Here is a 26,590-nt window from a genome sequence, read left to right on the forward strand (position 1 = left end):
AATCATCTCTTGTCTTATCCCCACTATACAGCCCATTAAAATTAGGCTACACTCTCTCGTCTCTTTGGTAGCGATCCATGCCATGCACGCTGACAATGATTAGTAGCTTTAAGGACGAGGATAAATACTGTAATTTACTTTCAGCACCCTAAGAGCAACTACAACCTATCTCTCCTCCCCTCTCTTTCTCAATCTTTGTCTCACACACACAAACACACGCGGGAACATTGCATATAGGGCCATACTGTAAGTCGTGTTTGTTTTAGACCCACTGACCAAACACAACACAACTGATAAGATGGGACCCACATACAGGAAACAGGTACGTGATATTGTTAAACCTACAAGCACAAACCTCATGCTTGTTCAGCTGCTTTCCACTTGTCCACAGGCTCAAGCCTGACTAGATTTCACTAGTGTTGTCAAAGCCTCAATTTACATCTTAATTTCATCTCCCTCTGAAAACAGCAGTGTTGTTTAAGGATCTGTGGTGTGTAGAGACTACATTCAGATCCTTTACTGGAGTAAAACTACCAGTACAGTCATGTTAAAATACTGCATTACAAGTAAAAGCCCTGCATGAAAAATACTATTTAAGTAAAAGTGCATAAGTACTAGCAGAAAATGTAGTTAAAGTATTAAAGTAAAAGTACTGGTTTGGTCCTTTTGACTGATACATTACTATATATGACAGTGTGTTACAACATGTTGCTGCTGGAGGTGGAGCTAGTTTCTCTACTTTATATACAGTTTTATTTACAGGGACACCAGATAATATGTGGTGTCGTGAGATGATTAATGGGAGGAGAGAAGAAAGAAACTGATTTTGTGATACACAAATCTGTTTTCAGTTCTTGGGCTTTTTCTAACATCTTTGATTTTTGGTGAGACTTTGGGTCATTTGAGAATTTATTGAAATTAAACCATGTGAGAAGTTTAAAGGGAAAAATCCCTATTCGGTGGACTCATCATCATCTGAGTTGTATCCCTGACAACACACTGCTTTGTATAAGATGTCAGAAGCCAAAAGGGTTGGAGGCCACCGGTTTAATCTTTAACAAAGTGTTGTATTTTAAAAGCTTCTTGTCCAATATCCAAAGAGTTAACCTTAAAACTAACAACTGCAGCTGTCAAATAAATGAAGTTGAGTAGAAAGTACAATAGTTCCCTCTGATGTAGTGGAGTGGAAGTATATTAAGTAGCATAACATGAAAATACTCAAGTAAAATATAAGTACCTCAAAATTGTACTTAAGTACAGTACTTGAGTAAGTGTACTTGGTTACAACACTGCAGCCTACATCATCTGTAGGAAATGGACCAGATCAATGAATCTTAATTACTGTATAGAAGCAGTGAGTGTGATGACTTAACTGCATTATTGTTCTTGTGAATGGACTCGCATCTCTTTCCTGCACCAAAAACAAGATGTCGCCAAAAGTGAGTGTGTGTGTCTGTGTGTGTGTATGTGTGTGTCCTGCCAAGACAATATCTGGCGACTATTACTCATGAAGAGCAGAGAGGATAGCCAAAACACCTTTAACCACCTTTATGTGTGCGAGTGCTCCCTCTCCCTCTCTCCGTGTGTGTGTGTGTGTGTTTGTGTGTGTGTGCATATAGGCAATAAGCTGCTCCGCCACTGCGCAACGATGGAGCTATCGCAACGATGGAGATGACGCAAACAGACCCAGCTCTCCAAAAAAGTGTTTCAAGACGAACATGGCGGCAACTTAACCGCGGTCCAAGATGACAATGGCCAACGGGAGAAAGGATTCTAGGCTTTCCGCCCAGGTACGGGACAGAGAAACCAGCCTGCCTGCATCGAAAGGGCTCGTTGCTCTCCTTTAAGTGAATCTGCAAACCGAACGGCGGCAGACGCGCAGCATCAGTACCGAGAGGCTCGCAACAGCTGGTCTCCCTGCACCCCCGACGAGAGAACAAACCCGGGGAGGGACGGTAAGAGAGAGGGGGGCATGCGGTCAAAGAGGACGCCGTTTCCCCCCGGAGAGCCATGGAGAACCGGGATGCGGCAGCGCTAAGCTTAATGTGTGCGGGCGCGCTAATTGGATCGGAATAGCACCAATTGCTGCGGGCGCGATAGAGGAGCGCCCTGGACCGGCGGAGGCACGGCACCCCACCGTTACAGAGGAGAACCAACCGGACTCCATCTCCCCCCCAAGTCAATGAGTATTGTGGCAGAGCAGCCCCCGCGGTGGAGTCGGCCAGGGCAGCACTTTTCTAAAATATGACCAGGGGTGCTTGGATGCGTCGGCAGCATGATGAAGGCTTAAAATACTGGTTTGCACCCCGAGAGAACGAGAAGCCATTTACCGAGTCGGAGCGGGCCCAGAGATGGCGACTGTCGCTGGCCTCTCTGCTGTTCATCACCGTCCTGCTCTCTGATCACTTGTGGTTCTGTGCCGAGGCGAAACTGACGCGAACCCGAGACAAGCGGTCGGACGAGGGGCTTGCAATTACGGACATGGGCGAGTACCCAAACTCCCTCCACCGACACCATACCCCAACATCACCTGACCCCTACCGCCTCGCCAGAGAGCAATATGTTATTTTTCTAGGGAATTCTACCAAATCTCTGTGGCGAATGGACGCCTGTCACCCTGACAGCCTGTCCAAAGACTGCTTTACTTTCACGGACGCGGAGACCGTGTGCCTGGGCCTCTCCGGTGGAGGGGAAAAGGGGACACAGTTGGCGTACGTGAATCTGAGCGATTTGTACCTTTCTTTTTGTAATTCCTACTCACTTTTGGATTTGTTTTACGGGTTTACGAGTCCGGTCGTTTTGAATTGCACCCTGGATATGGCCATGGGGGTGGATCTGCTGGGATGCAGCGAGTGTGTCCGGGCTTATCAGCGTCTTGACCTGGAGGCGGAAGAGAACTACCGGGAGTTTGAACTGCTGGTTCAGAAATACGAGACGGATGCATACTCGGTTAGGACGTGCATGGAGGAATGCAAGGTAGGACTAACGAGGCCAGGTCGCGCACGCGCATACACGCCAGTGCATTTAAGGGGGTGGGTTCACAGTCGTCATGGCAACCGTTGGGCATATCTGTCAGTATATTGGTATTTATTTTTTGAGTTCAGGCTGCCATTGGGCTACCTGTGCAGTTACTGCATCATGTGGCCTGTCAGGGTTTGCACAAGTGCACAGCTGCACGGAGGGACCAGAGGAGAGGTCAAGAGATAATCTTGCAAGCCATTCACAATTTTCTCTCTCCATTTTCCTTGTTTCACCTTCTCAGGCTTTCTAAGTCTTTTTTGAGCTGTGACTGTGGAAGTGACATTTGACATTTGGAGGAAGGTCCAGGCTTGCACTGCAGCTCTGTGAGACGAGTGGAGAGAGGGCTGTTGAGTGGTGCTCATTTCAATATCGTTAATAGCATGGGAGCGATTTCTGCACCTAATCCAGGCTTTGTATTGTCCCCAGTTTGCTTGTTGTTCCAATAACATGGCAGCCTTAGAGCACATATCTCAGGCTCTGGAGTAGGCCTACATGTTTTGCTTGTCAGCAGCGTTGCACACCTGGGTTTACATGAACTACACTGACACACACTTGGTTTTGATTTGAGTGCTACAAAGCCCACTCAGCTGTGCTGGACAATGAAAACCTATCTCTAAACAGAAACAATGGGGATACATTGGTTAAATTACACTTGAATCTGTATCATTTGTTGTATGCTGGAGTGCTCCAAAGGCTCTGCCCCCTCCACCTGATTAGCTAAATCAGGTGTGTTCATGAGCTCTTCTTTGGCTGAACACTCCTTAGAGACGGACAGGATTTAGAATCGGTGGTATTGAAAGCATGGGATATTGTTAATGACAGTAGGGAATATGCCTTACAAGGGTAGCAGAGATTTACGTTGAGCCTGGCTTATACTGTATCTGGTATACATGCAGTGCACACATTGTCATGCTGCATACACCGTATCTAAAGCTTTACTTGTGCTTGGCCGATCAACTCTTCACCTTTGCAGCACCATGTTTTTGATTGATGCACCATCCCATGGCCAATTTTCCCATCTTGAACATGAAGGTTTTTAAAAAATTTAAATGACAGTTTTTATCAAATATGTCTAAGGCCAGGAGGGCTGCATCATCACCATGACAACATGATGACACAGGTCAGGGGATGAACTTTCAAAAGCAGGAAGTCTTCCCTCAAAAGTGCCCAAATAAAGATACTTCAACCCAAAGTCGTTTCTACAAGATGGATGTTGTATAAGGGCAGATGGTCAGGGAGCTGGGCCGTGAGTGCTGATAATCCATGTGTGTGTGTGAAGAGGGAGAATTACTGGGAGGATATACTGTGGGTAAACCTTCACATTGGAATCGTACGCTGTTCATATGATTGTTAACCGTGAGTCATACCTTATTGTTATGCTTGTTTGTCAGACAGTGTGTACATGCATATAATAGATATATATATGTATATATACAGTATGCGCTGTATGTTTGTGCATGAATATATTTCCTATAACATCTTATAGCCTTCCTTCTAATGCAATCTAATCAGTAGTGTGCATTTGCACTCCTACTCATTGCTAATGTAATAAGACTCAGGCAGGGCTACAGCAGCCTTTTAGCCCCTTTAGCCCAATCTGAATTGCTAATCTGCTTCAGTGTTCGTATGACCTTTGTGAAAGCACAGCACCCCAGGCCTGCATCACAAACCAATGCTCTTTGAAGAACCACTCTGTTGGACAGTAAAGATACTAGACAGCTTGAAACAATAATTATTCACTATTAACTCTTCGCTCTTTTATTTCTCTAATCTCAGGCCTGTTCACTTTAAACAACAGCTCAATGTTTTCTTTTCAAACTATTTAAGTGATTTGGAATTGTAAGATCACACGGTGTTTGTGTAGGATGCAGATGAGTGTTGTCAGTGCTGTACAAGTTTAGGTGATGGAAGAACAGGTAGGCGATAAATTGAAAACAAAGGAAGAGGGATAATGGAATAAGTGAGGTAAGATTAAGAGGTGAATTTAAAGGAGGTAATAGAAAAAATAATGTTGTGTTGAAGGTGGGAAATATCATATCTAGCCAACACATATAAACATTACACACACACACATACTGCACGCATCAAAGACATAAGCAGCCCACCAGTCACTATGAACAGATGTCAAATGTGGGTTGCTCTTTGAAAAGTAGTTTTCACCTGGATGGTGTGTGGCACTGAGTCTGCCTCGTTCACTGTCTGAGAGGGACGTGTAACTAAAGTTTGTCAGTCAGCTAAACCAGAAAAATAAAATCAAAATTCATTACAAAGCAAGCAAACGACTCATACGTGTGGATATCTGGTTGGTGCAAGTGAGGCATACTCTGCAGACAATAAAACAATCATTTTTGCAAAGTTATGTTAGGATTTCAAAAAGGTGTGTGAGGGCCTGTTATTAATATCTTTTAATGCTAAGATGGTTTCTCTATCGTGAGCGATATTAACTTAAATCGGCTGTGGGGGGCCTTGATATGATGCAAACTGGTGTGTAGAGTATAAACTATTTGAAGCAGTGAGGTTGTTCTTGCTGAGGTGTATGATCAGAAGAGGCCGATGCAGGAATTGCTTCAGTGACAGACCTCCATCATGTGTGGTATAAACACAAACAGAGGCTTTCTCATCGTGCTTTTCTTATTCAACAAATCTCATGAAAAGACAAAACATGACAATTTCCTGATCCCACTGCACTAACAAGTATTGTCAGAGTAGCTCAAGCCTGATAGATTTTATTCCTCTGTGCCATAAAGCTCGCATTGTTGCACTAGGTGACACGTTTTTTCAAAATTACATCCTCAGAAGAAACAAATGAACTTGGTGTTGAGAGCCACAGACAGAGGAGGGAGTTTGCATTATCAGATGCAGCCTTTAACTGTGGTGGCTGTGGCTGTTTCTTGTTCTGATTCTGACTTGTGGCTCCCAGGCTCCATTTCCCGGGAGTGTGTGCACAAATCCCACATCGTTTGCTAAATGAACAGTCCCAGACCATAGCCACCACTTCTACTATTAAATTACTCTAAACCCAAACAAGATCGTTTGATAGGCCTTTTTCACTGAGGATACTTTGACTTGTCACAGCCGGGAACACACAGGTGTCAATAATAAAATGAATGATGGCCGAATTCCATATAGCTGTTTCAGTTTCAGAGTCCTGGCATTGTGTGCACTGGATCACAGTCGCACTGTGGAGACCGTCCTCCCATAACCGTTGCTAACTGATAGTCAATGTTGTTTATTTTAACCACGACTGCAGTCGTGTTGATCATTGTAACCATGATGACGAAGGTGCTTTAACTTTAGTGAAGTAAGTATTTGAATCCAAACTGTGAACTTTCCCTAAACCTAACCATATTGTTTTTGTGCCTAAACCTAACCAAACCATTACCATGGTATTGTCACATCACAGTTCTTTTTTTCAGCAGTGATTTTTAGCGGTTTATCTGTGGCATATGTACTGCCGTCAATATGGGCACTAATTTAGGAGACGGTCTTGTGGGTTGTATCAGAGAGTAGGAACAAACAACATATATGGCTGATTAGGGCTGGAGGACTTGTTGTTACTGGCACACACCAATAGAACAGAGCAATGTTCAACGTTATTAGTAACACCTGTGCTTTTCCTACTATGATGAGTCAAACTGTTTGCTGTGAAAAAGGTCTATTGATGTACATTGTTGGGGGGCAGCAGTACCTAGCCTAGTGCTACCTAGTTGCTCCCTGATGAACTCATTTCAGGACATTAAAAACATCAGGACAATAAAAAAACGAACCATGTTTATAGTAGCTTTGCTAGGATCTGAGTATATGATGTTTTCAGACCTCCATCATTTGAGATAGAAGAATGACAACGTGGCTGTGTACACAAAGGCATACAGACAGGTAGCATGAAAGGAAGTTCACATTATTATGAGCAAACAAGGCTCTTCCGCCTCAGCCATCGCTGCACTGCCACAGATCAGTCAATGTTTTCAGTGTTCAAGAAATTTGAACCTTTGGTGCAGAGTGGCTTGTGCAGCAAACAAGATCACCAACAGAAAAAACATCTCAAATTATACAGGAGGGATGTGGAAAAGCTGTCTCTCCTGTCTCATATACAAATCTAGTTTTTATGTGCTCGTGCTTGGCAAAAGTCTTGCAGACTCGTATGTTGTAACTCTCCCTTTGCTTCCTGTTTTTCTCTTTCCTTCGCTGTTTCCCCTTGTGTTCTTTACACCTTTTGATCTCTATATGTACCTATATGTTCCACACACACACACACACACACACACACACACACACACACACACACACACACACACACACACACACACAGAGCCCCATATGCAGTGTTTCCTGCAGGTCCAGACCTGACTGTCCCTTCCGGTGTAATTTAATTTGCACTCCCATAATTCTCTGTTTCTCTGGTGGCTGTGTCTCCAGGGCTCTGTCTCAACATGTTGATGTCCTTTCTCCCTCTATCCATCACTGTTTCTCGCTTACTTTCACATCCTCTCCCTCTTTGTCTTTCTCCCATCAGTGTCAGAGCTCTGAGGAACCAACATCACACATACACACGTCCAGTATCTGTCTCTACATCACTTCCACTCGTCACCCCTCCTCCTTATGGACTTACTTACCATTGGGGGCCTTGGTCTCTCTCTCTCCCTCTCTGGAAATATATGAGTGTTGAGCTCTCTTTTCTGGCTGGAGTGATAGATACTGATCTAGGTTAAGGTCCTTTCCTTCCCCTTCAATTACAGTCCTGTCCACACAGATCCCACTGTGTGCTCCTTCACCCAGCCTCTCTGGCCCTATGCTTATTAAATCACCTCTCCTCTATCACTCTCTGTTTCTACAAGACTATTCAGTTGAGCCTTCATTTAATTTAGCTGTTTAGGTTTCTGTGTTACAGGAGCACTAAACACACAGTGCAGCTGAAGCATAAGTTTTTCAGGTATTGGGTCATAATTCAAAGTACTGGACACAGTGAAATTCTGACCTGATGATGGCGCCATCTGAAGAATTAGAGCGTCATCAAAATGATTACAGTTTGTTGTGTGTTTGTACCAAATTTCATGGCAATCCAGCCAATAGTTGAGAGTGAAAGTTCATTCTTGATATTGGAACAAATCTCAGCACAAGATCCATCAGTAGCTGTTCTGGAGCTTTTGATCGTATTACATGATATTCCTCAGTTGGTGATGTTGTGTTGCGTATTCCAGTTGTAATGGACTTGTGGATGCTTACATTTGCCAATCTTTCTGTTTAGCATAAACGTTGAGAAATTAAGTTGATTCCTCATCATTTGAAGAAAGCTCAAAGTTCAAAACAAAAGCTCATCATCATCATCATCATTCAAGAATTGTGGAAATGTTCCACTGTGAACCACAAGCGTCAACCTTCTGGTGGCACTAGTGCAAGTGATGTCAGAAGTCAGATGATCAGCAGAGTCAATAGGCTACCGTAAATGGCTGAGCAAAATTTCATGCCAGTCTTCCCAAAATTTGTCAAGATAATCGACCAATCACAGTGAGCCCCACTGCCATGTAGCTGAAAATGACAAATGACAAATCAAAATCAGAGTTTTATGCAGTGCATTAAGCTATAGCCCCATGTGTCAAAGTGTTATGTACACTATGCCCTTATATTTTAGCTCAAAATGACAAAATAGACGTATATAAAAGAGTATTTATATCCGTATCTTACATTTTACATTACAAGACTACAACATTACAAGTTTGGGAGGACTAGACATAGTAACACTATAAGAAGACACAACATATGTTTCTGAAAACACTTTTTGTTTTAATCTAATGCATATTCTGTTACTTTGCACATTTGTTAAAACTGACAGTTTTTAAATGATTAAAAAGGGCTTTAACACAGTACATAATGAACATATTGTTCTGCTATCAGCACAGACAGCATGGCCCCACTGCAAGTTCTGCACTTTTCTCTCTCTCTCAAATTCAATTAGGGCTCTGTTGCTTCTCTACGCAGCTCAAATAGATCCAGGGAAACTCCCCTTCATATGAGCTGCCAGTGTTTGTTTCTCCCCAGGCAGGAGATAAGGGAATGCGTCTGTTCGAGAAGAGCACAGCAGCACTCCCATGGAAACGCCTCCTCGTCGTCCTCTATTCCCCATCTACGCAGCACAACGAGACCGTACAGCTCCCTCCTTCACTGCCATGGGCTTCAGCTCCTATCAACACATCCACACCCATTTCTTTCTCTCCATATTCTCTCTCTCTCTCTCTCTCTCCTTCTCCCTCCCTCCCTCTCATCTGTAGGCCACTACTCTGTAAAAATCCTTATCCTCACTCAGTTAATATCTGGAGGAGTGATGTCCTGTTTCTCTGGTGCGTGGGTACTGGTTGGGTCTGCTAAAAAAGTCAAAGACTACAGTATGTGCTTGTCCGATGTACGTGTGTGTGACTGTGTTTTGTGCCTGTGTGCAAGAACAAGCTCCATGCATCCAGTAATTCTCCGATTGCCACAGCCCGGCTCCGCTCACAAAGAGATAAAAGTTGCAATGAGTTCTTTTAAATGCATCCAATTCAATCGGATCTATGACATGAACAATTGATGACTTTTTTTTTTTTCCTGCTGGTCTCTCCTCTCCTCTTTCTCACTGTTGTGCTCACATGAATGATTTGTTGAGTGGGTGATGTGTTATGTTTGATTTTCTGTGACAATGTGAAGATAGAGAGAGAGAGCAGAAATGGCTGCTATCGATAACTGACTCCATATAAAATGCATTAAAAGCTGGGGACATAAAATCGGTAAACATCAGGCATTTATTTATTCAGGCTAATGATGATTTCAAATGTTTAACAGACCATATCTATATGAAGTGCTCACCATCTGCATGGCTTTAGAACAATACCCAGGATGCTTCTGTGCAGGAGATTTTGCACTTGATGGTGAACAAAAGGAAGGTGACAACTGCAATAAAGAAAATCAATAGTATAAGGAGACCGATTTTAAAACACAAACCTGAGATATGCCAGTGCTACCAAGAGAGCCCTGCTCTGTTTCATATTTCTGGTCTGAGGTTCTCCTTTGTTTTGCAATGCACATGTAAATCCAGCTCTCTCTGTAAGCATGACATTGATCTGTAGACTGAATTGTTTATTTGCAAGGAAGAGAAATGGGCTTTTCAGTGGGATGAGTCATTGATAAAAATGGAATCCATTTAATCAGAACTTCATTGAAGCAGCTCTGTGGAAGCCATTTATAGAGCGTAAAGTGCAAGTGCGTGCTCTTTAGACACTATTTTTAGAGTGATGTCAGTAAGCTGTTTAATGGCGTTGTAAATATTGGATGAGAAATGGAATGGAGCAGCACATCACACCTCATTTACAATCTCTGCTGCAGGTAAAGGCATCTCAATTATGAATGATAGATTATGCTGATAAATAACTGGTTGTGATCAATGTACGTGACTTACTGCATACACTGCTGATGCTGCCGTATATCGTTCAAGTTGACTGCAGCTTCTTGTCACCTCCCCCGGCTACACCCACCAGCTCTCATCCTTTTTTTTTCCAAGTGAGAAGTGATTTGTCTTAAACATGCTGTTTTTTTTTTTTTTGTTTGTTTTTTTATGTCAAATCTCCAAGCACTTCCTGCTCTCATAGAGGAGTTTGTTCCCCTGAGCTTGACTTCTGAGGCGGCACTTCCTTTTGAGCTGTTTACAACTCCTGGGGTTGACAAAATCTAAGCTAAATGTAAAACATCTAAACCCTAACTTTAACCATGCTGATCGTTTCCAGTTTTTTATGAAAGTTCACAGAAATTGAGGTCATCACAGATTTTAGCAACAGTCAGACTCATAGCATTTTTCCCCATATGGCACTGACTGAACTTGAGTCCACTCTACTCGACTCGCTCTTGGTACCAGTTACTTTTTCTACTGCAGATAGTGCCCCCTCAATGTCCCATCTTTCCAAGATGCATATGTGATGTTTTGTCCTCCCATGTGTAAGTACATCATTCAATGGTCTGTGGAATTAGCAACTTACAAGGTGTATCCTGCCTGATAATGGAATCTGAAGTGACACTGAAATTACCATCCATGTAGCTGTCACATTAAAAGCAACAGGAAGAAAGTAGGACAGTGATTTCAACGCATAAGGCCATATAGAGGACACTGGCATTTAACTGATCCCTGATCAGTACAAACACCTAATGATCCATGTGGGTGAGAGAGCTGTGATCAGGAAGCAGTGTGAGTGAGACCCTGCAATGATGAGCAAAACTTTTGTCTTAGTTAAGATGCTAATGTTGTGAGTATACGACTGAACTGCTTAAGATATTTTTCTTACCACCACCTTCTGGTGAAAAAGCTGCAATCAGATCTGGGATCTGGCTGTAACCAAAAGTGTATTAAATTGCATTTGGATTTTATCTGCATTTGAGACAGTGAAATTAGGTCTGAGACAAGAGAGGAGAGGATAACAAGAAAAAGAAACAGCAGCAACAGCGAAGGTGTGCTGAGAAAAGCTATAGTGTGAGCGTCACTGGCAGAGAGACAGAAACCAGTCACAGTTCCCAGACTCTGGTGACATTCTCACATTACTGAGTCATCATCATCATCGTCAGCCACTCACAGCGTGTCCTGATTCAGAGGGAGCAGAGCAGAACGGGAAGAGAGAAGACATGCACATGAACATGCAGTCCCAATGTCTATAAACTACCACAAAATGTACTGAGCTTACACTACAGGAGTAATACTAAAGAACAACCAACAAACACGCGCGCACGCACACACACACACACACACACACACACACACACACACACACACACACACACACACACACACACACACAGGAGAGAGGCCGACAGTGATCAGGTGATCAAATGAATGGTTAGATCAGAGGGAATACTCAGCGGTGTGTGCAGCATGATGCGTGTCAGATCCCCTGACATACTGTATTTTCCCTGGGTTTGGTACAAACAATTCATTTGAGCACCTGGTCCTACCTAATCCTTCCCATTTTAATCAGGCTAGTGTTTCTATCAATGGATGAATGTGTGTGTATTTGTTGAACGAGAGCTCGTGTGCACGCATGAGTGCATGTTGGCATGGTGGCATAGTGGGATGCTGTATTCTAATTGTTTCCATTGTCAACTGTCATAAATTTAGTATGGAGAGTTACAGGAGCTTTAAAGGAATAGTTCAACATTCTGGAAAAATAAAAGTTTTACGCTTGCTGAAATATATTTTTCCATCAGTGGTAAACTTGAAAATAAAGATTATTTTCATTCCCGATTAATCAGCCAATTATTTGCTCGATTAATTATTAACTTATTTAGGTCAGAAAATAATGAAAAATGCCCATTTTAATTTCCAAAATGAAATGACAAATCGATTATTCAAATAGCAGCCAATTAACTTTCTGACAATATCATTAAAAAAAAAAAACGAATTGTTTTAGCTCTAGCTTCAACGTCCTGATATTCATTTGACCAGAGGTGACATTTAGACATAAAAGCAGGTTTGAAAGGTTTGAACAGTTGTCCTTGTTTTTCTGGAGTGTGAAAAAAATGCTATGCTTTGATCTAAATGTTTTCAGTCATGATGGATATTGTTTTTTATCCTTGTCGGGTAAATATAGAAATACAGACAACAATATTGTGCTGTCTCGTAGTTGTTTCCAGGGCTGCATGATGGAAGGTTGCACTCAGCCTAACATCCGCTTGCGTATGATACAGACTCTTTTAAATCTATGTTGTTTTTTCTTTTTGTTATTTCCAAATGCAGGTTTGTGAGTGATTGACTGTGTTTCTCCTAAAAAGCTTTTTCCAGGTGGGGTGGAAAAGCCTCCAAAATAGCATTTAGAGCATATTACACTAAACGCCTCCATTCAAACTGATGCAAATGAGTTTGTGTTGTCCTCCTCACAGCCCTCATTATGAAGCCAAAGAGGCTGATTATTCACATCATTACTCCAGTGGCACCTAGCAACCACCTCACAGCTGAGCAGCCTTTTCTGGTGTGTGATATACAGTAGGATTGTATGTTAAGTATGTCAGGCCTATACGTTTGGCCCAAGTGAGGATTTTTGTGAGTTGGCTGAAGCGAGCAGTATCCTCACCCCCACACCACCTTCAGTCTGACACAGTAATTTGATTGTGGACGGAGCGGGGAGGAGCGGGGAGAGAGAGAGAGAGAGAGAGAGAGAGAGAGAGAGAGAGAGAGAGAGAGAGAGAGGTTATTGATGGGTACAGATAGAATGTGGAAAAGGAACAAAGCAAGACAGAAGAGGAATGGAGGGGAGCTTGACCTGATGATGAGGGTCTTATCGGCACCTCTTCGTAATGGTTTTTTGCCTGCTGTTTGTGTGTACGTGTGTGTGAGGTGGATGGATGGTGGAAGGGTTAGGGGGAGTTTTCACCTGCCGAAGTTTCCCTCTTCGTCTAAAACCTTTTTGTCCATTTGTCCTCAGCCCCATCTGTCATTTGTCAACTGCAGCTGTGCCACTCTTTCTTTATCCTTTACTTCATCTTGGCTACTGTTATCCTTCATTCTTCTTTTTTTATTCTCTTCCGTGTTTTCCCTACTTGGAAACTACCTGTTCAACTTGGATGATGCTGCAGACCTATCCTGCTTTGTCTCTTTTGTTGCAGTTTTGCTTTACAGTAGCAAAACTGCCCCGACTGATTCTCTAAATTATTCATCTCTCATTGACTTTTCAAAAGCACAGAGGTATAACTAGAACACTTATGTCCCTCGATGGTGGTATCTAGTGTCCATACAGTATATACAGTATATATACACTTACACAGTATACAAGAAAAAACACTTTAGAGGTCATTGGACACAGGCAGCTTTACCTCTCTGGTTTTCTAAATCTCCCTCTCCATCTCTGTGCATCCTCCTCCCAGTCTGCTTCGAAAAACATCACAGGAACACAAACAAAAAAGTACCCATGATTCATGTCTCTTAGCATGCAAACATTACATCTCAAGCTAGATTGATGCTTTCTTGACCTGTCTAATTGTTACGGATAGAAATGTCATGGAAACAAACGAACAAAAACATAATCTCAGCTCCTTCTTTAGTTCCTGAGGTTTCCTCCAGAGACTGCTTCATTTCAGGAACCATTTGATCAGAGGCCCATTGATGTGTGCTCGAGTTACAATTAATGTTCCATGCTAGTGGTCGACTGATGTGGGTTTTTCAGTGACTGATGCAGATATTTAACGGCTGATATATAATGCAGAATTTATGTTTTTTTTTTGCACCTGATAAAATACAGCTATTCAATACTTTAATACTTTATTACTTTACATAAAACTATGCCTTTTGGTGGTGTCCAGGCAGGCACTGTATCTGTGTGTTTGCCTTAAACTAGAGGGTATGCATGTGTTATGGTGTAGATATCGTCTCTCCACTGTAATCCTTTAGACTCTGACCTTCATATTGGCACTTTCTCCACAACTCTCTTCTCCCTGTCTTCTCCCCCCTACCCATTTCCTCTTTGCATCCCTTCCATGCCTCTTCTCATTTTATCAAGGCAGTTACCCATCACACAATCGCTGCCCCCGTTCCTCAACCCCCTCCCTCCTCTCACTAGCTTGCTCCCTGTAGCCCTAATCCTCCTGTGCAGGCTCTTAGCTGGATAAAGCTGTCTCCCACCCTTTCTCTTTATGACAGGATTTACAACAGTACCCCTCCATATCCCCCTTTTAGCACTCTTATGGTAGCTTCCACAGTTACAGGGCCATGCTCTTTGGAGAGCACAGAAATTCAGTAGCATAGCAGAAGGAAATTCCTGAAGGTCTACAAAACAAACTAACCACAGTTTGAACGGGTTAAATACAATTGAAAAGACTGTAATATTTTCATGCAAAACTTTAAAAAGCTTACTGCATTGAACAGACATTAAAAATAGAAAGGTCAGGGAAGGACATTTTGAAAATGGAGACATTTTGATTTTTAACTGGCTTTTTTAACACACTGGTAATCATTCATGTTTTCACAAGCTGTCAAGTGGAGATGCCTTTTTAACAGATTATAATTGTCTAAAGAAATTCTGTTTGGACAGAATTTGTGGGTTTGGGACTACCCTTACCCCTTTTGGGACTGTCTCCCCCACTGCAGTTTTTCCATTAAAAAGCTTCAGGAAGTGAAGTCTTTTCTCATGCAAAACAAACACGTCTAGGGGCTTCCAAATTTATTTTCATCAGCCACTTTTTCAAATGCGATTGTGCTCACTTTCAATTGGCAAATAAATGCCTGGGCTCTTCATTTTTCCAGAGTGTCCTCTTGTCCTTGATGTCAGTTAGTTGTGGTATGCATTGCAGCACTTGAGCATAATTCCTACAGTATAATCCGCTGTGTGGGTTATTTCATTCCCGCAGTGCAGTGTCTTGGAGTCGGACGGGATGAAAAGGAGATGTGAATTTGCCTGATTTTCCACATTTCCAACATGTAGTGTTTGTTGTGAGTTAATAGCAGTGCTGGTGGGCTACGAGGGAAGGTATGTCACTGCATATGTGACTGTGTTTGTACGTGTGTGTCACTGGTGTGAGTGAGTAAATGAAAAGAGAGAGTGAGAGAACGAGAGCGACTTTCACAAACTGACTTATTGATTTCCCATTTTAAAGCAGGGGTGAGGTTTCGGACGGGAGGGATTGGGAGGTGGCGTCGTCGAGAGAAAAGAAGAAATGAGGTGGAAAGAAAAGACAAAAAGAGAAGGGAGGGGTGGGTCAGAGATTGACAACAAAATAAAATTGATGATGATTTGAAACATAGCGAGCTGGACACATGTAGGAGAGTGGACAAATAGGGGGCGGGATGGTGGTGGGAAGTATGGGGATTGATGCTTTGAGTCAAGGCACTCAAGATGCTGAGAGCACAACTTTGGCATAGGAAATGATTGTTAAAGGAAGATGAGGCTCACATGCTGTACAGAGGACAGCAGGACTGAAACACCGTCTCTCTTTTTCTCTCTTTCAGCTCTCCCTCTGTCTCTATCAGTCCTCCATTCACCTCCCCCAATCCACCACACCGTCAACTCTGCCTCTGGTTTTCTCTTCTGGGAATGGTCTGATCTGACTTTTTTTCTTCCCCCCACTATAATGCTGATACCCAACCAGAGGGTATCTTGCTGATTCTGAGAGCCAATCCAATACCAGCTCTCTTTCCAAATCTGCAGCTCCCTTCGGCTTTACAGACCCTTATAGTGAGTATTAACTCATTGTTTAGCTGTTCGATCTACAACTCACCATTTTCCTGGGGTTGCCAGATCTACAAACTCACTGTACACAACGTGCTCAGCACCAAACAACAGACAGACACGGTAAGCCACTAGCTAGCACAGCAGAGTACTTAGCAGCTAATGACTTATTTCCCTCAGGAGTTGGTAGAGACCAAAATTAGAGCGAAAAGAGGATGAATATTGGACTTGCATATTTGGCAGGTGGCCAGAAACATGACTCCAAATGAATGATAATGTTGCTCCATAACTGCTGGCCTTGAAAATGTTTATAGCCTACTTTCAGCAGGATTATTAAGTTGTGTCATTCAGTGCATCAACCTCCTGACAGCAGAGACATCATCATGTCCTTGTCTAACTCATGCAGTTCATGCTTTCCAATGACTGTTGTCACGGACCTCAGGAATAGGTTTCCCTCAACGAGTTACATGTTTCTACATCTCTTCAGCAAACCACTTCACCACGTGCTCTGTTTTCCCCCAGGCCAAAACCGACTTAACTGACTTAATGCTAAACAACTTAACTCCTCCAGTAATGTTTTCAACTCTAGTTGCAAAACGGTTGCAGTTAATAGATTCAGACCTCATTTTTGGAGCTGTGCCTTTTTTTTTATCAAGTTTTGTTAAACATGTAATAGAAAGTATTAAATCAAAAGTTTGCAAAGTTTTAAAATGATATTATAATGAATAATGAATGATAATAAAGTACATCTTTGGTAATAATAACTAAAGGCTATCGTCATTGTTAGCACTTCTGGTTTCACATGTCTGTCACTGCCGTCACGTTAAAATGTATTTATAGTGAAGCACATGCAGGAAGTAGCAAAGTATCAGCAGTACCCTTACGTATGTGTGTTTCATGTGGATCGGTGACGTCGCTGACACCTGATCTGCTCAGTTTGGTCAATACCACTGTCGAAAACTGATCCAAAAGTTTGAATTGGTGCATCCCTGTGCTTTTCCACTGCCTGCCTGGATTTCTCTTGCTCAGTCTCCCTCTCTCTCTCTCTCTCTCTCTCTCTCTTTCTTTGTGTGCGTCTCTCCCTCTTGAAGCTGCATAAACAGTAGCACAGTGCAGCCGCAGCAGAGGAAGAAGATTGCAGGTGGAGCACATGGTGCTTTTATAGGTCTTTGCTGGTGAAACCTCAAATCCATTTATGTTTCGACATGTTTGAATATGATTTGGTCATGCATGTGGCGTGTAATGTGTGTTTGTGTGCGTGTGTGTATCATTGTGTTCCTGTGTGTTCTTGGGGCTCAGTGTAATCACAGCTCTAATCTGTCTGCTAGGAGTCTGTGTGTGGGTGACATTAAAGTTCTCATTAGCACTGTAACTCAGCACCAATGTCACTGTGAAGATACCAACGAGACATCCACTGCAGCAAAATCTACCCACCATATCTGTGTATATGTGTGCGAGAGAGAGGGTAAAATCTTCCTAACATTACGAATGATTTCTTGCACCTATTCGCCTCATTTTTTCCTGGTCGTTGTTCATGTGCTGTCAATTTCATTACTCATGTAGGCAAAATTAGATAAAACAGTACATGAGTTCTTCGTTTAAGAGCATGCACTATTAAAAAGCTGAGGAATAATAAGTAATGTCGTGCTGCACCACATATTCATTAAATAACTTAACAGTTTTGTTTATAGGCACACTATTTGATCTAGCTTCTGCTGAAAGGCGGGAAGAAGGAGAAAGAAGAGGTGGAAAGAAGGAATAGTTGGGAAGAAGGAAGAGAGCGGTTGCTATGGTTACGGGTTGGAATTGAGTGAAAGATGTGGTGTAGACCGTTTTACTGAGTGGAAACCACAGTAAGTGAGTTACTGTACAGTACAAGGTCTACTGCTGCTATTGTAATCAGAGAGGCTGCCTGTGCTGCTGTTTTTCATCCTCCGACGAGAAAAGAAGATAGATATTGGCATCCTATTTCCATCCTACAAGCCTCGACCCACCTCTCAATGGTGTTTGAATAAGCACGGCTATGAGCGCTCCGCACCAAGTTAACCTGAGTTGTTTGCAGCATGCATATTAAGTAAAACAACCAGAGTGAGTGAGTGCAGTGGACAAGAGGAGCATATGGGCATCTGAGCTCAGGCTGGTTCTGTCTGATTTCATACATCCCAGCTAATCGCCCTCTAACACTTAGCATCCTCGCTTTCTTTAGCATGCTAACATACAAGCTAGCTGCTCTTGGGGGCTGGGGGTGATGCTAACATGCTAACACAGAGCTAATCATCTCTTGTGTACAGGAACTATATCCCATGGAGGATATTTGGGTGCTTTAAGGCCATCCAAGCCAATCAAGCATGGTCTTACTACTGTGTAAGAGTGGAAACTGACACTTCATAGCTGGTCTGGACTGCCTGGATTTAGTGTTAGCATGCTAATGGGCAGAGCCAGGTTTCCCATGTTCTTAGCTGTGGGAAGTAAATTTGGCACAGACCTGGTTGGAGGTTGTCCCTGAATTAATGATTTTCTTTCTTAAAAAAAGACAGGTTTATTGAAAAAGGCAGCAAAAAGTGAGAGCAAGAAGAAGAGTGAAGAGAGTGATAGCGGATCCGTCAGACTTGTCTCTTGTGTCCTTGGTGACGCAGATCTGCAGTTTTTCTGCAGTAGGAACAACGGAGAGGGAGAAAGAAAGAAACAGAGACAGAGAGAGAAAGAATACATTTCCAGGGTCAGGGGCTGAGACAAACAGTGAAGCTCAGGGAATGAACATTCGGCACCTGCAGTTGAACTTGGCTGCTACAGAGTTCATTTTTTTCTGGAAGAAATGGGGTCTATAATTTGCATTAAATAGCATCCTAGATGCCAGCTCTACAGCAAATAAGCTTTATATTCAGTAGCTGGCCTTGACTTGATGTCGGTGTTGAAACGAATAGATATCTTATTTGGCCTTTGGGCTGAGACCATGTCGTTTTTGTTGTTGATGATGTGTATATGTGTGTATGTGTGGGTGAGGAAGCAGGGTACTGAAAGCCCAGGGCTGTCGTTTTGCAGTTGAATATTGAGTTGTGGCTGAAATTAAAGAATGGATACAGGAAGCTGAAGCAAGCTGATAAAGCTTAGGCTACTTTGACTTTATGAACAGATATCTTCTATTATTTTGGGCTGCATAATACTAAATTGGCCCCTCTATACGGTCACCAAATGGAGAGAGCTCTTACTAGCAGCCAGCGTAATGATATGAGGTAATAGTATTCCCCTTTTGTAGAGGTAAATGAGGGCGAAAGCAGGTTCACTTAGTCATGTAGAGTTAGCTTGATGACAACCACAGTGTTTTACTACTATGCTCACCTGTTAAGTGGTGCTCTTGTTACAGCATCATTTTACCACTTCAGCTGTACAGTTTCACTTAAACATGCAGACACTTCACTTTTACTCACAGCACAGTTTCCCATACTTGTAATTTCCAGTAATATTTATAACTAATTGAACTTAGTTGCCTCACCACTTTTACTACACAAAGGAAAACAATACTGAATAAACAGGATCTCTATAATGTATTCTGAAAATGGATGTGGGATGGGCAATAAAAAATGGGCTGGTTTGATCTAATGCCAAATAATAACCAGGTCCAATACTCATATTGGTAATTTTAATTTTATTAAGCTGCTCATACAATGGAGAGAAATGTGTCATGATTTACGAAGAAGATGCCTCATTAACTTTTGCATGTATTTTAATGACCACTTGCCAGTAGTCGTCCTCACGAGGCATGTCCTTTTACGATTCTCTGTTAATTCAAATGCGTGTGATCTAACACAAGGGATCCTTTTTTTTGTATTACTAGTGTCAATACTTTTGGGATTGATCTACCCTCCACTAACTTGAATCTCTTACTTGATATAACTTAATATAATCATCAAAGATTATTTGCTTTTGTTTCAATTTTTTGTGCTGTTCTTTGTAACTTTTTTTTTTTGTAACTTTGTTATCCTTCACATATTTCCCCTTCTACATGACGTGGGATCCTCCTGCATATCGTTGTCCAGCTCAATGAGGTGCTATACAGCAAATGTCATGACTGAAGATACAGTAGAGTGGGAACTTTTTTGTATTTTCACTATTAAATATCCAAATCAGTCAGTATGCTGCAGTCTGTGTATGTGTGTGGTTGTTGGGTGATGAGGGTTTGGAATGGAGGGATTTAATGGGGATCGATGATGGGCCAGAAAGGTGTCATAGTGAGGAACCCAAGCAGTCTTCCTCCTTTCTTCAAATGAAAGAAGGAAGATGTCTTACAGTATGTGTGCACAGAGTTCATTAAATGTATGCTTTCGCTCTGCCTTTTTAAAATTTTAACCAGCCATATTTAAGCTGATGCAGTCAGAGTGGTTCTATAAATGGACCACAGAAAACTTTTTTCTAAATTAATAAAGGTTAATGCATTCAAGATGGAACACTTAATCCTGCAATACAAGGGCGTTCGGCTGAACATTCACTTTCAGTATGTTTGATATCAGTTTCGTCAATATTTAATGTGGAAAATGAAGTTAAAATTTAAATGGTCTTTCTGGGCCTTTACCAAATGAATCATTCTGAGGGATAAAAGGGCTTTGTTTTTTATTGTTCCTCTGCTACTTTAGTAATACAAGCACATAAAGAGCATGTGAAAAATGTTTCCACACAAACACAACAGGTGAAAGTGATAAAATTGCTCTCTGATTCAATAAGAACAGTATTTCTCCACAACGATAGCTGCACAATGTTTCTACCTGTTGAGATTGGGCAACTTTCCAGTAAAAAATTTGACATGGTATTATTAACACCGACAACGTTCCTCATCACAAAGAAAGCAAAATATATTTGGAAACATAGCTCAGAACCATAGTTTGGTAACTGTAAAACCTAGAATTTCAGGTTTGCGTGAGTACAACAGCATAATAACAAAATACCAACAACAGTGTCACAATACTTCTTGAATACTGCTTCCCTGACTACTTAATACAACTTACCTACCTAGCAACACACTCAATGAATGTGTGAGCTTTCAGTGTAACTTCAGGAATGAAAATAATTATAATTATAATTTCCACATCACACTGGGTCACAGCTTCTAGCCAAGGAACTCACTAGGTATTCCTATCAACCAATGATCATGAAACTGAAGGGTATTGAAAATACAGTACATGTCATGTCTTTTCGCTGTAACTGCAGTGAATGACACTTTGGTTCCCTGCTGCCACCAATGTCAAAGCTCCATCTGTGCTTCCCCGCAGTCCACAAGTGTGATGTAGCAACAAGCTGGAGGCTTGTTGCTACATCACACTTGCTTTCCAATCCAAGTGAAATAATAGATATTAAACGTACAACCTTTGTGCTCTTTGCAGCTGTGGAAATAACAAAAAGTAACTAGTGTCAGAGCTGGATTAATCTCCAAGGGGGCCCTAGGGAAAATCAATAGGTCTGAAATGATTCCTTTATTGATTTTTAGATTGGTTAGTTGCTTGAATTAAAGAAAATGCCAATGTGATATTTCATTTCTTTTTTTAAAATAAATTTGCAAAAAATTTTTAAATTTCTGTTCTTCAGTTTGTCATTATGGGGAATTCAGAGTATATTTGATGAGGGAAAAATGAATTTAAAGGATTATAGTACAAGGCAGAAAAAAGCATAGCAAGAGAGAGTTGTGAATACTTTCTGAATGCTCTGTAGATGTAGGAGATAGGAAAACCACCAGGGTTTGACCACACTGTTGACAAATATATGAAGTTAAGTGAGGCAGTTACAGGAACTTCAGTCTTGTGATTCATGATGTGATTTCTGCCATATATGAAAGAGATCAAATTGATAGATAGCGCTTCAGTGAGTGAGAGATGCAAAGCTGCTGGTTCATATTGATATTTTACAGCCAAGATGCATGGTCCATATGAAATTCATTTGTTTTCTGTGTGTTCAACAGTAGCCTGTCTGTCTGGACATATTGGTGGTCCAATTTTTACGTAAGCCTGGCTGTCAGAATATTTCAGAGCAACTATACCAATACTGCAACCTATTACATTAAAGGTCATACGATTCCACACGGCGGAGATTTCTGTGACAGATGATATTAGAGCAGCTGGACATATCACACCTGCAGCTTCTGTAAGGTTTCCCCCTTAACTGTCAGAGGTTTACCCATGTAAGTGCCTGTGTGTGTGTGCACAATGTGCGGTGTGTGCTTGTGTTTGTTGCTTTACTCAGAAACAGAGAGAGAGAGAGAGAGGGAGACAGAGTCAGTGTCAGCTGCACACCTGTGTATGTTTTGTCCTGTGTCAGCATGGCCTCTCTGAAGCCCGATGTTATCAACCTCTGGTGATGAAAGGTAGATTTTGTCCGTTCCAGGTGTTCCTGATAGAGAGAGGGAGGGAGAGGAGAATATGAGAGCTTTTCCATGGGCTTTGCTGAACATTTATGACTGGCTTGTTAAAAACTATTACAATCATAGTTTCAAATCAGTCGTGGGTCTTAAATCCCTTTGGATTTATAATCAGCCTTTTGTATAATCTCACACAGGACTGAAAGCCATAGACTGTCACCATGATAATGAAGCACCTTGTGGCTGAAGACTGAATAATGGAGTCTTAACTGGCCACAAAGCATCTATTTCATCAACGTTTCTCTGAAATTTTGCAATGTGCAAGTAAATAGCTGCTAACGTTGGCTATGTGCCAATACCAAAATTTACAAAAAGCTTCTTTAAAGGACCAGTCTAGAAGAGTTCAACACGCCGAAAGCAACCCTCTTGTTTTGCTTTTATTTCTATCACTTCTTATCCTCTACTGAAGTTAGCGTGCTAACCAGGTAGCCACGGCCTGATCGGCCCGTGTCGTCACTTTCCGATACCGAGTCCAAGTGGCACTGCTCGGAGGGCTTGTTATAACCTCTTCTCTTTTAAATGCAACAATGGCGGAAGCTCTTTGGCAGATTGCTAAGTAAACAACTGTTAATGCTAACACCGTGTAGCAACAGCCAAACTCCAACTCCAAATAAATTCCTTTAAGGTTATAATGTTCCATTTTAGAGCGATGTTGATTCAACTCTTAAGGCTTATTTGGAGGTGGCGGTTTGTGGTCCTGTTGAACTATGTTATACTGAGAGGTGGTTAATATTTAGCCTTTTCACAATGATATATAAATAGGGTGGACAAAATATTCGAAACACCTCTCCGTGACGCAATGAAATCTAACAAGAAATTCATTAAGTTGGCAAGCACTGCTCAAGCTATTAAATTATGTGAGGAAATAGCCTCAACTTTCTTCTTCTTTTTTTAGTGTAATGAGAACATAAAAACTGACACATAAGACAAAAGTCTGCACACTGTGACTCATGCAAAAAGTATTATTAATGTCCATGGACATAATGTGAACAAGTACAAAATGGTGGCAGAAATATGTTGAGCTATGAATTGATTTGACGACAGGATAAGTAAACAATGCGAAGAAAGTATAGCATCAGGAAAAACAACATGAAAACACAATACAAGCATAATATAATATCATTTCAAATTTCAAATGAACCACTGAAAAAAAAGAAAATGTAGAAAATGACCATGGCTTGTTTGCTTTGTGGGTGCTTTTTTGATGCTCAGTCATTGTCAGTGCTAATCTCAGTGACAAATACATATTGTATTACTGCCTCACACTAAAAACCACCCTCTGTTTGGCAAGTGCTTTTAATGTGAAGCACCAGCAGTAGAAACTGTTTGGTTTGTATTAGCAGTTATTCTAAATACAGTTCTGTTACAGCTGGAGAGAGTGAACAGTAAACGGTGCGGCTGTATTCAATGAGTTAATGTTTTAAAAAGAAACACTGAATTACATTAGCAATGCTAATGGTTCTTGGGCTCAATCAATCACTAAAAACAGGGCAAAGCACCAACATACAGTGTTTCCTGTTCTTGTCCTCATGATTCATCCTTTGTAATATCTTCATTTTCATTTTTATCCTCAGAAAACCTGCATATTTGTGTGTTTCTTCTACACCATGTGGCATCTGTGAATAATGTCGAAAACAACTGAGCAGGCTAGGGAACAACACAATACTCACTCTCTCTGCCACCTTTCAGGACACAGAGTTTATATTAGGTGACAAAGCCCCTGCTGAATATTTCAGTGATACTGCCTTGCTACTGGGAAGAATAATTCTTGAAATGAGAACACTGTAAAGAAGAAAAGGACCATATGTCACTGTAGTACCTGAACACACTGTTTGTGTTTAAACATAACAGGTTCCTTTTTTTGGGTAGAGTTGTTGATAGCAGTTTTTAACAGCTTGGTGTGTATGGTACATGATGGGACTCAAGACACAGGCAGATGGGTGTATTTGCGTTTCAATTCTTAGGTTATGGCCAAAAAGGTGTTTTGTTAGGTCACAGTGACTTTGACCTTTCAACTTTGACTGCCAAATCCTAATCAACTCATCCTTGATCCCAATTGGACATTTGTGCCAGATGTAATAAAATTGCTTCCAGGCGTTCCTGATATATCGCGTTCACAAGAATGGGACGGATGGATGGACAAAAAGAAAACGTAATGCCTCCGGCCATGGCTGTCTCCGGCACGGAGGCATAAAAAGTATTAGGAATAAGCCTGTCTAATATAAACCTGTTTCAAATCAAGGACTTTTTCTCTCTGGGCTCAAGGAGAGAGAACCAGGAGCTTTGTCACCTAATATAAACTCACTGTCCTGAAAGGCAGCAGAGAGCCTGAGTATTAGTTGTTCCCTGGTTGTACTCGGCATCACACGTCAGCGCAACAGGGTTGTTGAGGGAACACACAAACATGCAGGTTTTCTAAGGATAAAACAGGAAGAGGAAGATGCTGAAGAGGATTCAATGCTATTTGAGAATTTAAGGTATGTAGGAATATTTTAGAGTAGGTTTCGAGCATAGTGTGGATAACAGATATCAACAACAACAACATCCAAAAACAAACCAATTATAAATGAAATTACAATGCTGTAATTTTTACACTTCCCGTCATGAACACACTAATTGGTGATGCTTCGCTTGGTGCTGTCACTACCTTCCTTTCCCAAAGTCTCTGCCACAAGACTTGAAAATTTCTGGCAATATGTGTTAACCCGCTTGCTCTTTTGTGTCTGTGTGGCTGATAAGTGCTTTCCTTTGAGAGAGTCGTTGCAGGAGGTAGCCAACTACTGTTCAGGCCGCCCCATTTCACCTCGCTCTGCACCCCCTGCTGGCTCAGCTGGTCTGGAAACCCACCTTAATATAGATCAGGCACCTGGGAGAACAGCATGGGGTCCTGGCCCCCTGGCCTGTTCCAGAGCTTTATTGATAGGCACTGAGCCGGGCTGCCAATATCACAGCAGCACATGGACCTAGTGGCTGTCCTTTAGTGTGTGTTTGTGTGTGTGTATGTGGCTCTTTTGTGCACTGGGTGTGTGTGTGTATATTGTGGCTCTTAAAGATTTTTTAAAAAATGTTTCTGTTTTCCTCCATCTTTGCTAAAACATATTTTATGGGCATGTAAGAAAATTGCTTTTGAACACCCAAACAGCCATGCCTGCATATACATGCATTCACTCACTCACACACACACACACACACACACACACACACACACACACACACACACACACACACACACACACACCTGTGTTTTTTTATTCCTATAAATCATGACATTGTAGTGTTAAATCAATAGCATGGAAAATGAGAGCAGGGAATACGCATGAACATCTTGTATCTCTACTTCATTTTACAGAGGTTTGACTTCTTCTGTACAGCATGTAAGAACATGAAAAATGGGGGTAAAGAGGATGGGTAATAAGAAACACAGAGAAAAGTGTAGAAGGAGGCAGACAGAATAGAAGGAGAATGAATAGGTGGTTAATATTTCATTAGTTAATTAGAGACTGTGCTACGTTCTGAGCGAGTGTGCTGTAGCTCTAGGCTCATGGGTGTCATTGTGGCCGGCACAGTCATCACTTACTGTACCAGCCTATTTCCGATGGCCTCCACTTCACAACAAATACAGTACCAGGACTTGAGCAGTTCTCTTGCAGTCACACTAAACAGGAGAAAGTGGATGCAGGAAGAAAAAAAAGAAAAGAAAAGAAAAAAGGAGCGCAAGTATTTTGGAACAAGGTGCTGTTTAAGGTGCTGTTTTTTGTATCTTTGCGGCAAGAGGTAGGTGGTGTACCCAGGTAAACTTGGATAGAGTGTGAAATATGATGTACTCCATTATTAAACATAGCTAGAGGTTAGCTACAGTCTGGTATCAGTAATATATCAGCATTATATCAGCTCCTTTAAGCGTTCTCCCACCATGAAAAAGTTTAAAAATTCTAATGAAAGTCCAGCACACCTTCTCCTATAAGAAAACTTTGTTATTCCACAGGATGTTCGGAGTCAT

General features: G+C 41.7%; 1 protein-coding gene across 1 annotated transcript in view; it reads left to right on the forward strand.

Moving 5' to 3' along the window:
- The first annotated feature begins 1,665 nt into the window (after nucleotides 1-1,665).
- Nucleotides 1,666-26,590, forward strand: part of nalf1b (NALCN channel auxiliary factor 1b) — a 77,296-nt gene continuing 52,371 nt past the window's right edge. The window contains exon 1 of the mRNA XM_023415961.2: nucleotides 1,666-2,976. Coding sequence (XP_023271729.1) covers nucleotides 2,245-2,976 — 732 coding nt within the window. The 5' untranslated portion in view covers nucleotides 1,666-2,244. The remainder of the gene's footprint in view (nucleotides 2,977-26,590) is intronic.

The sequence above is a fragment of the Seriola lalandi genome, unplaced genomic scaffold, assembly GCF_002814215.2.
Source record: "Seriola lalandi dorsalis isolate HSWRI2012SDOR001 ecotype SW California unplaced genomic scaffold, Sedor1 jcf7180002054559, whole genome shotgun sequence".
Classification (NCBI taxonomy): domain Eukaryota; kingdom Metazoa; phylum Chordata; class Actinopteri; order Carangiformes; family Carangidae; genus Seriola; species Seriola lalandi.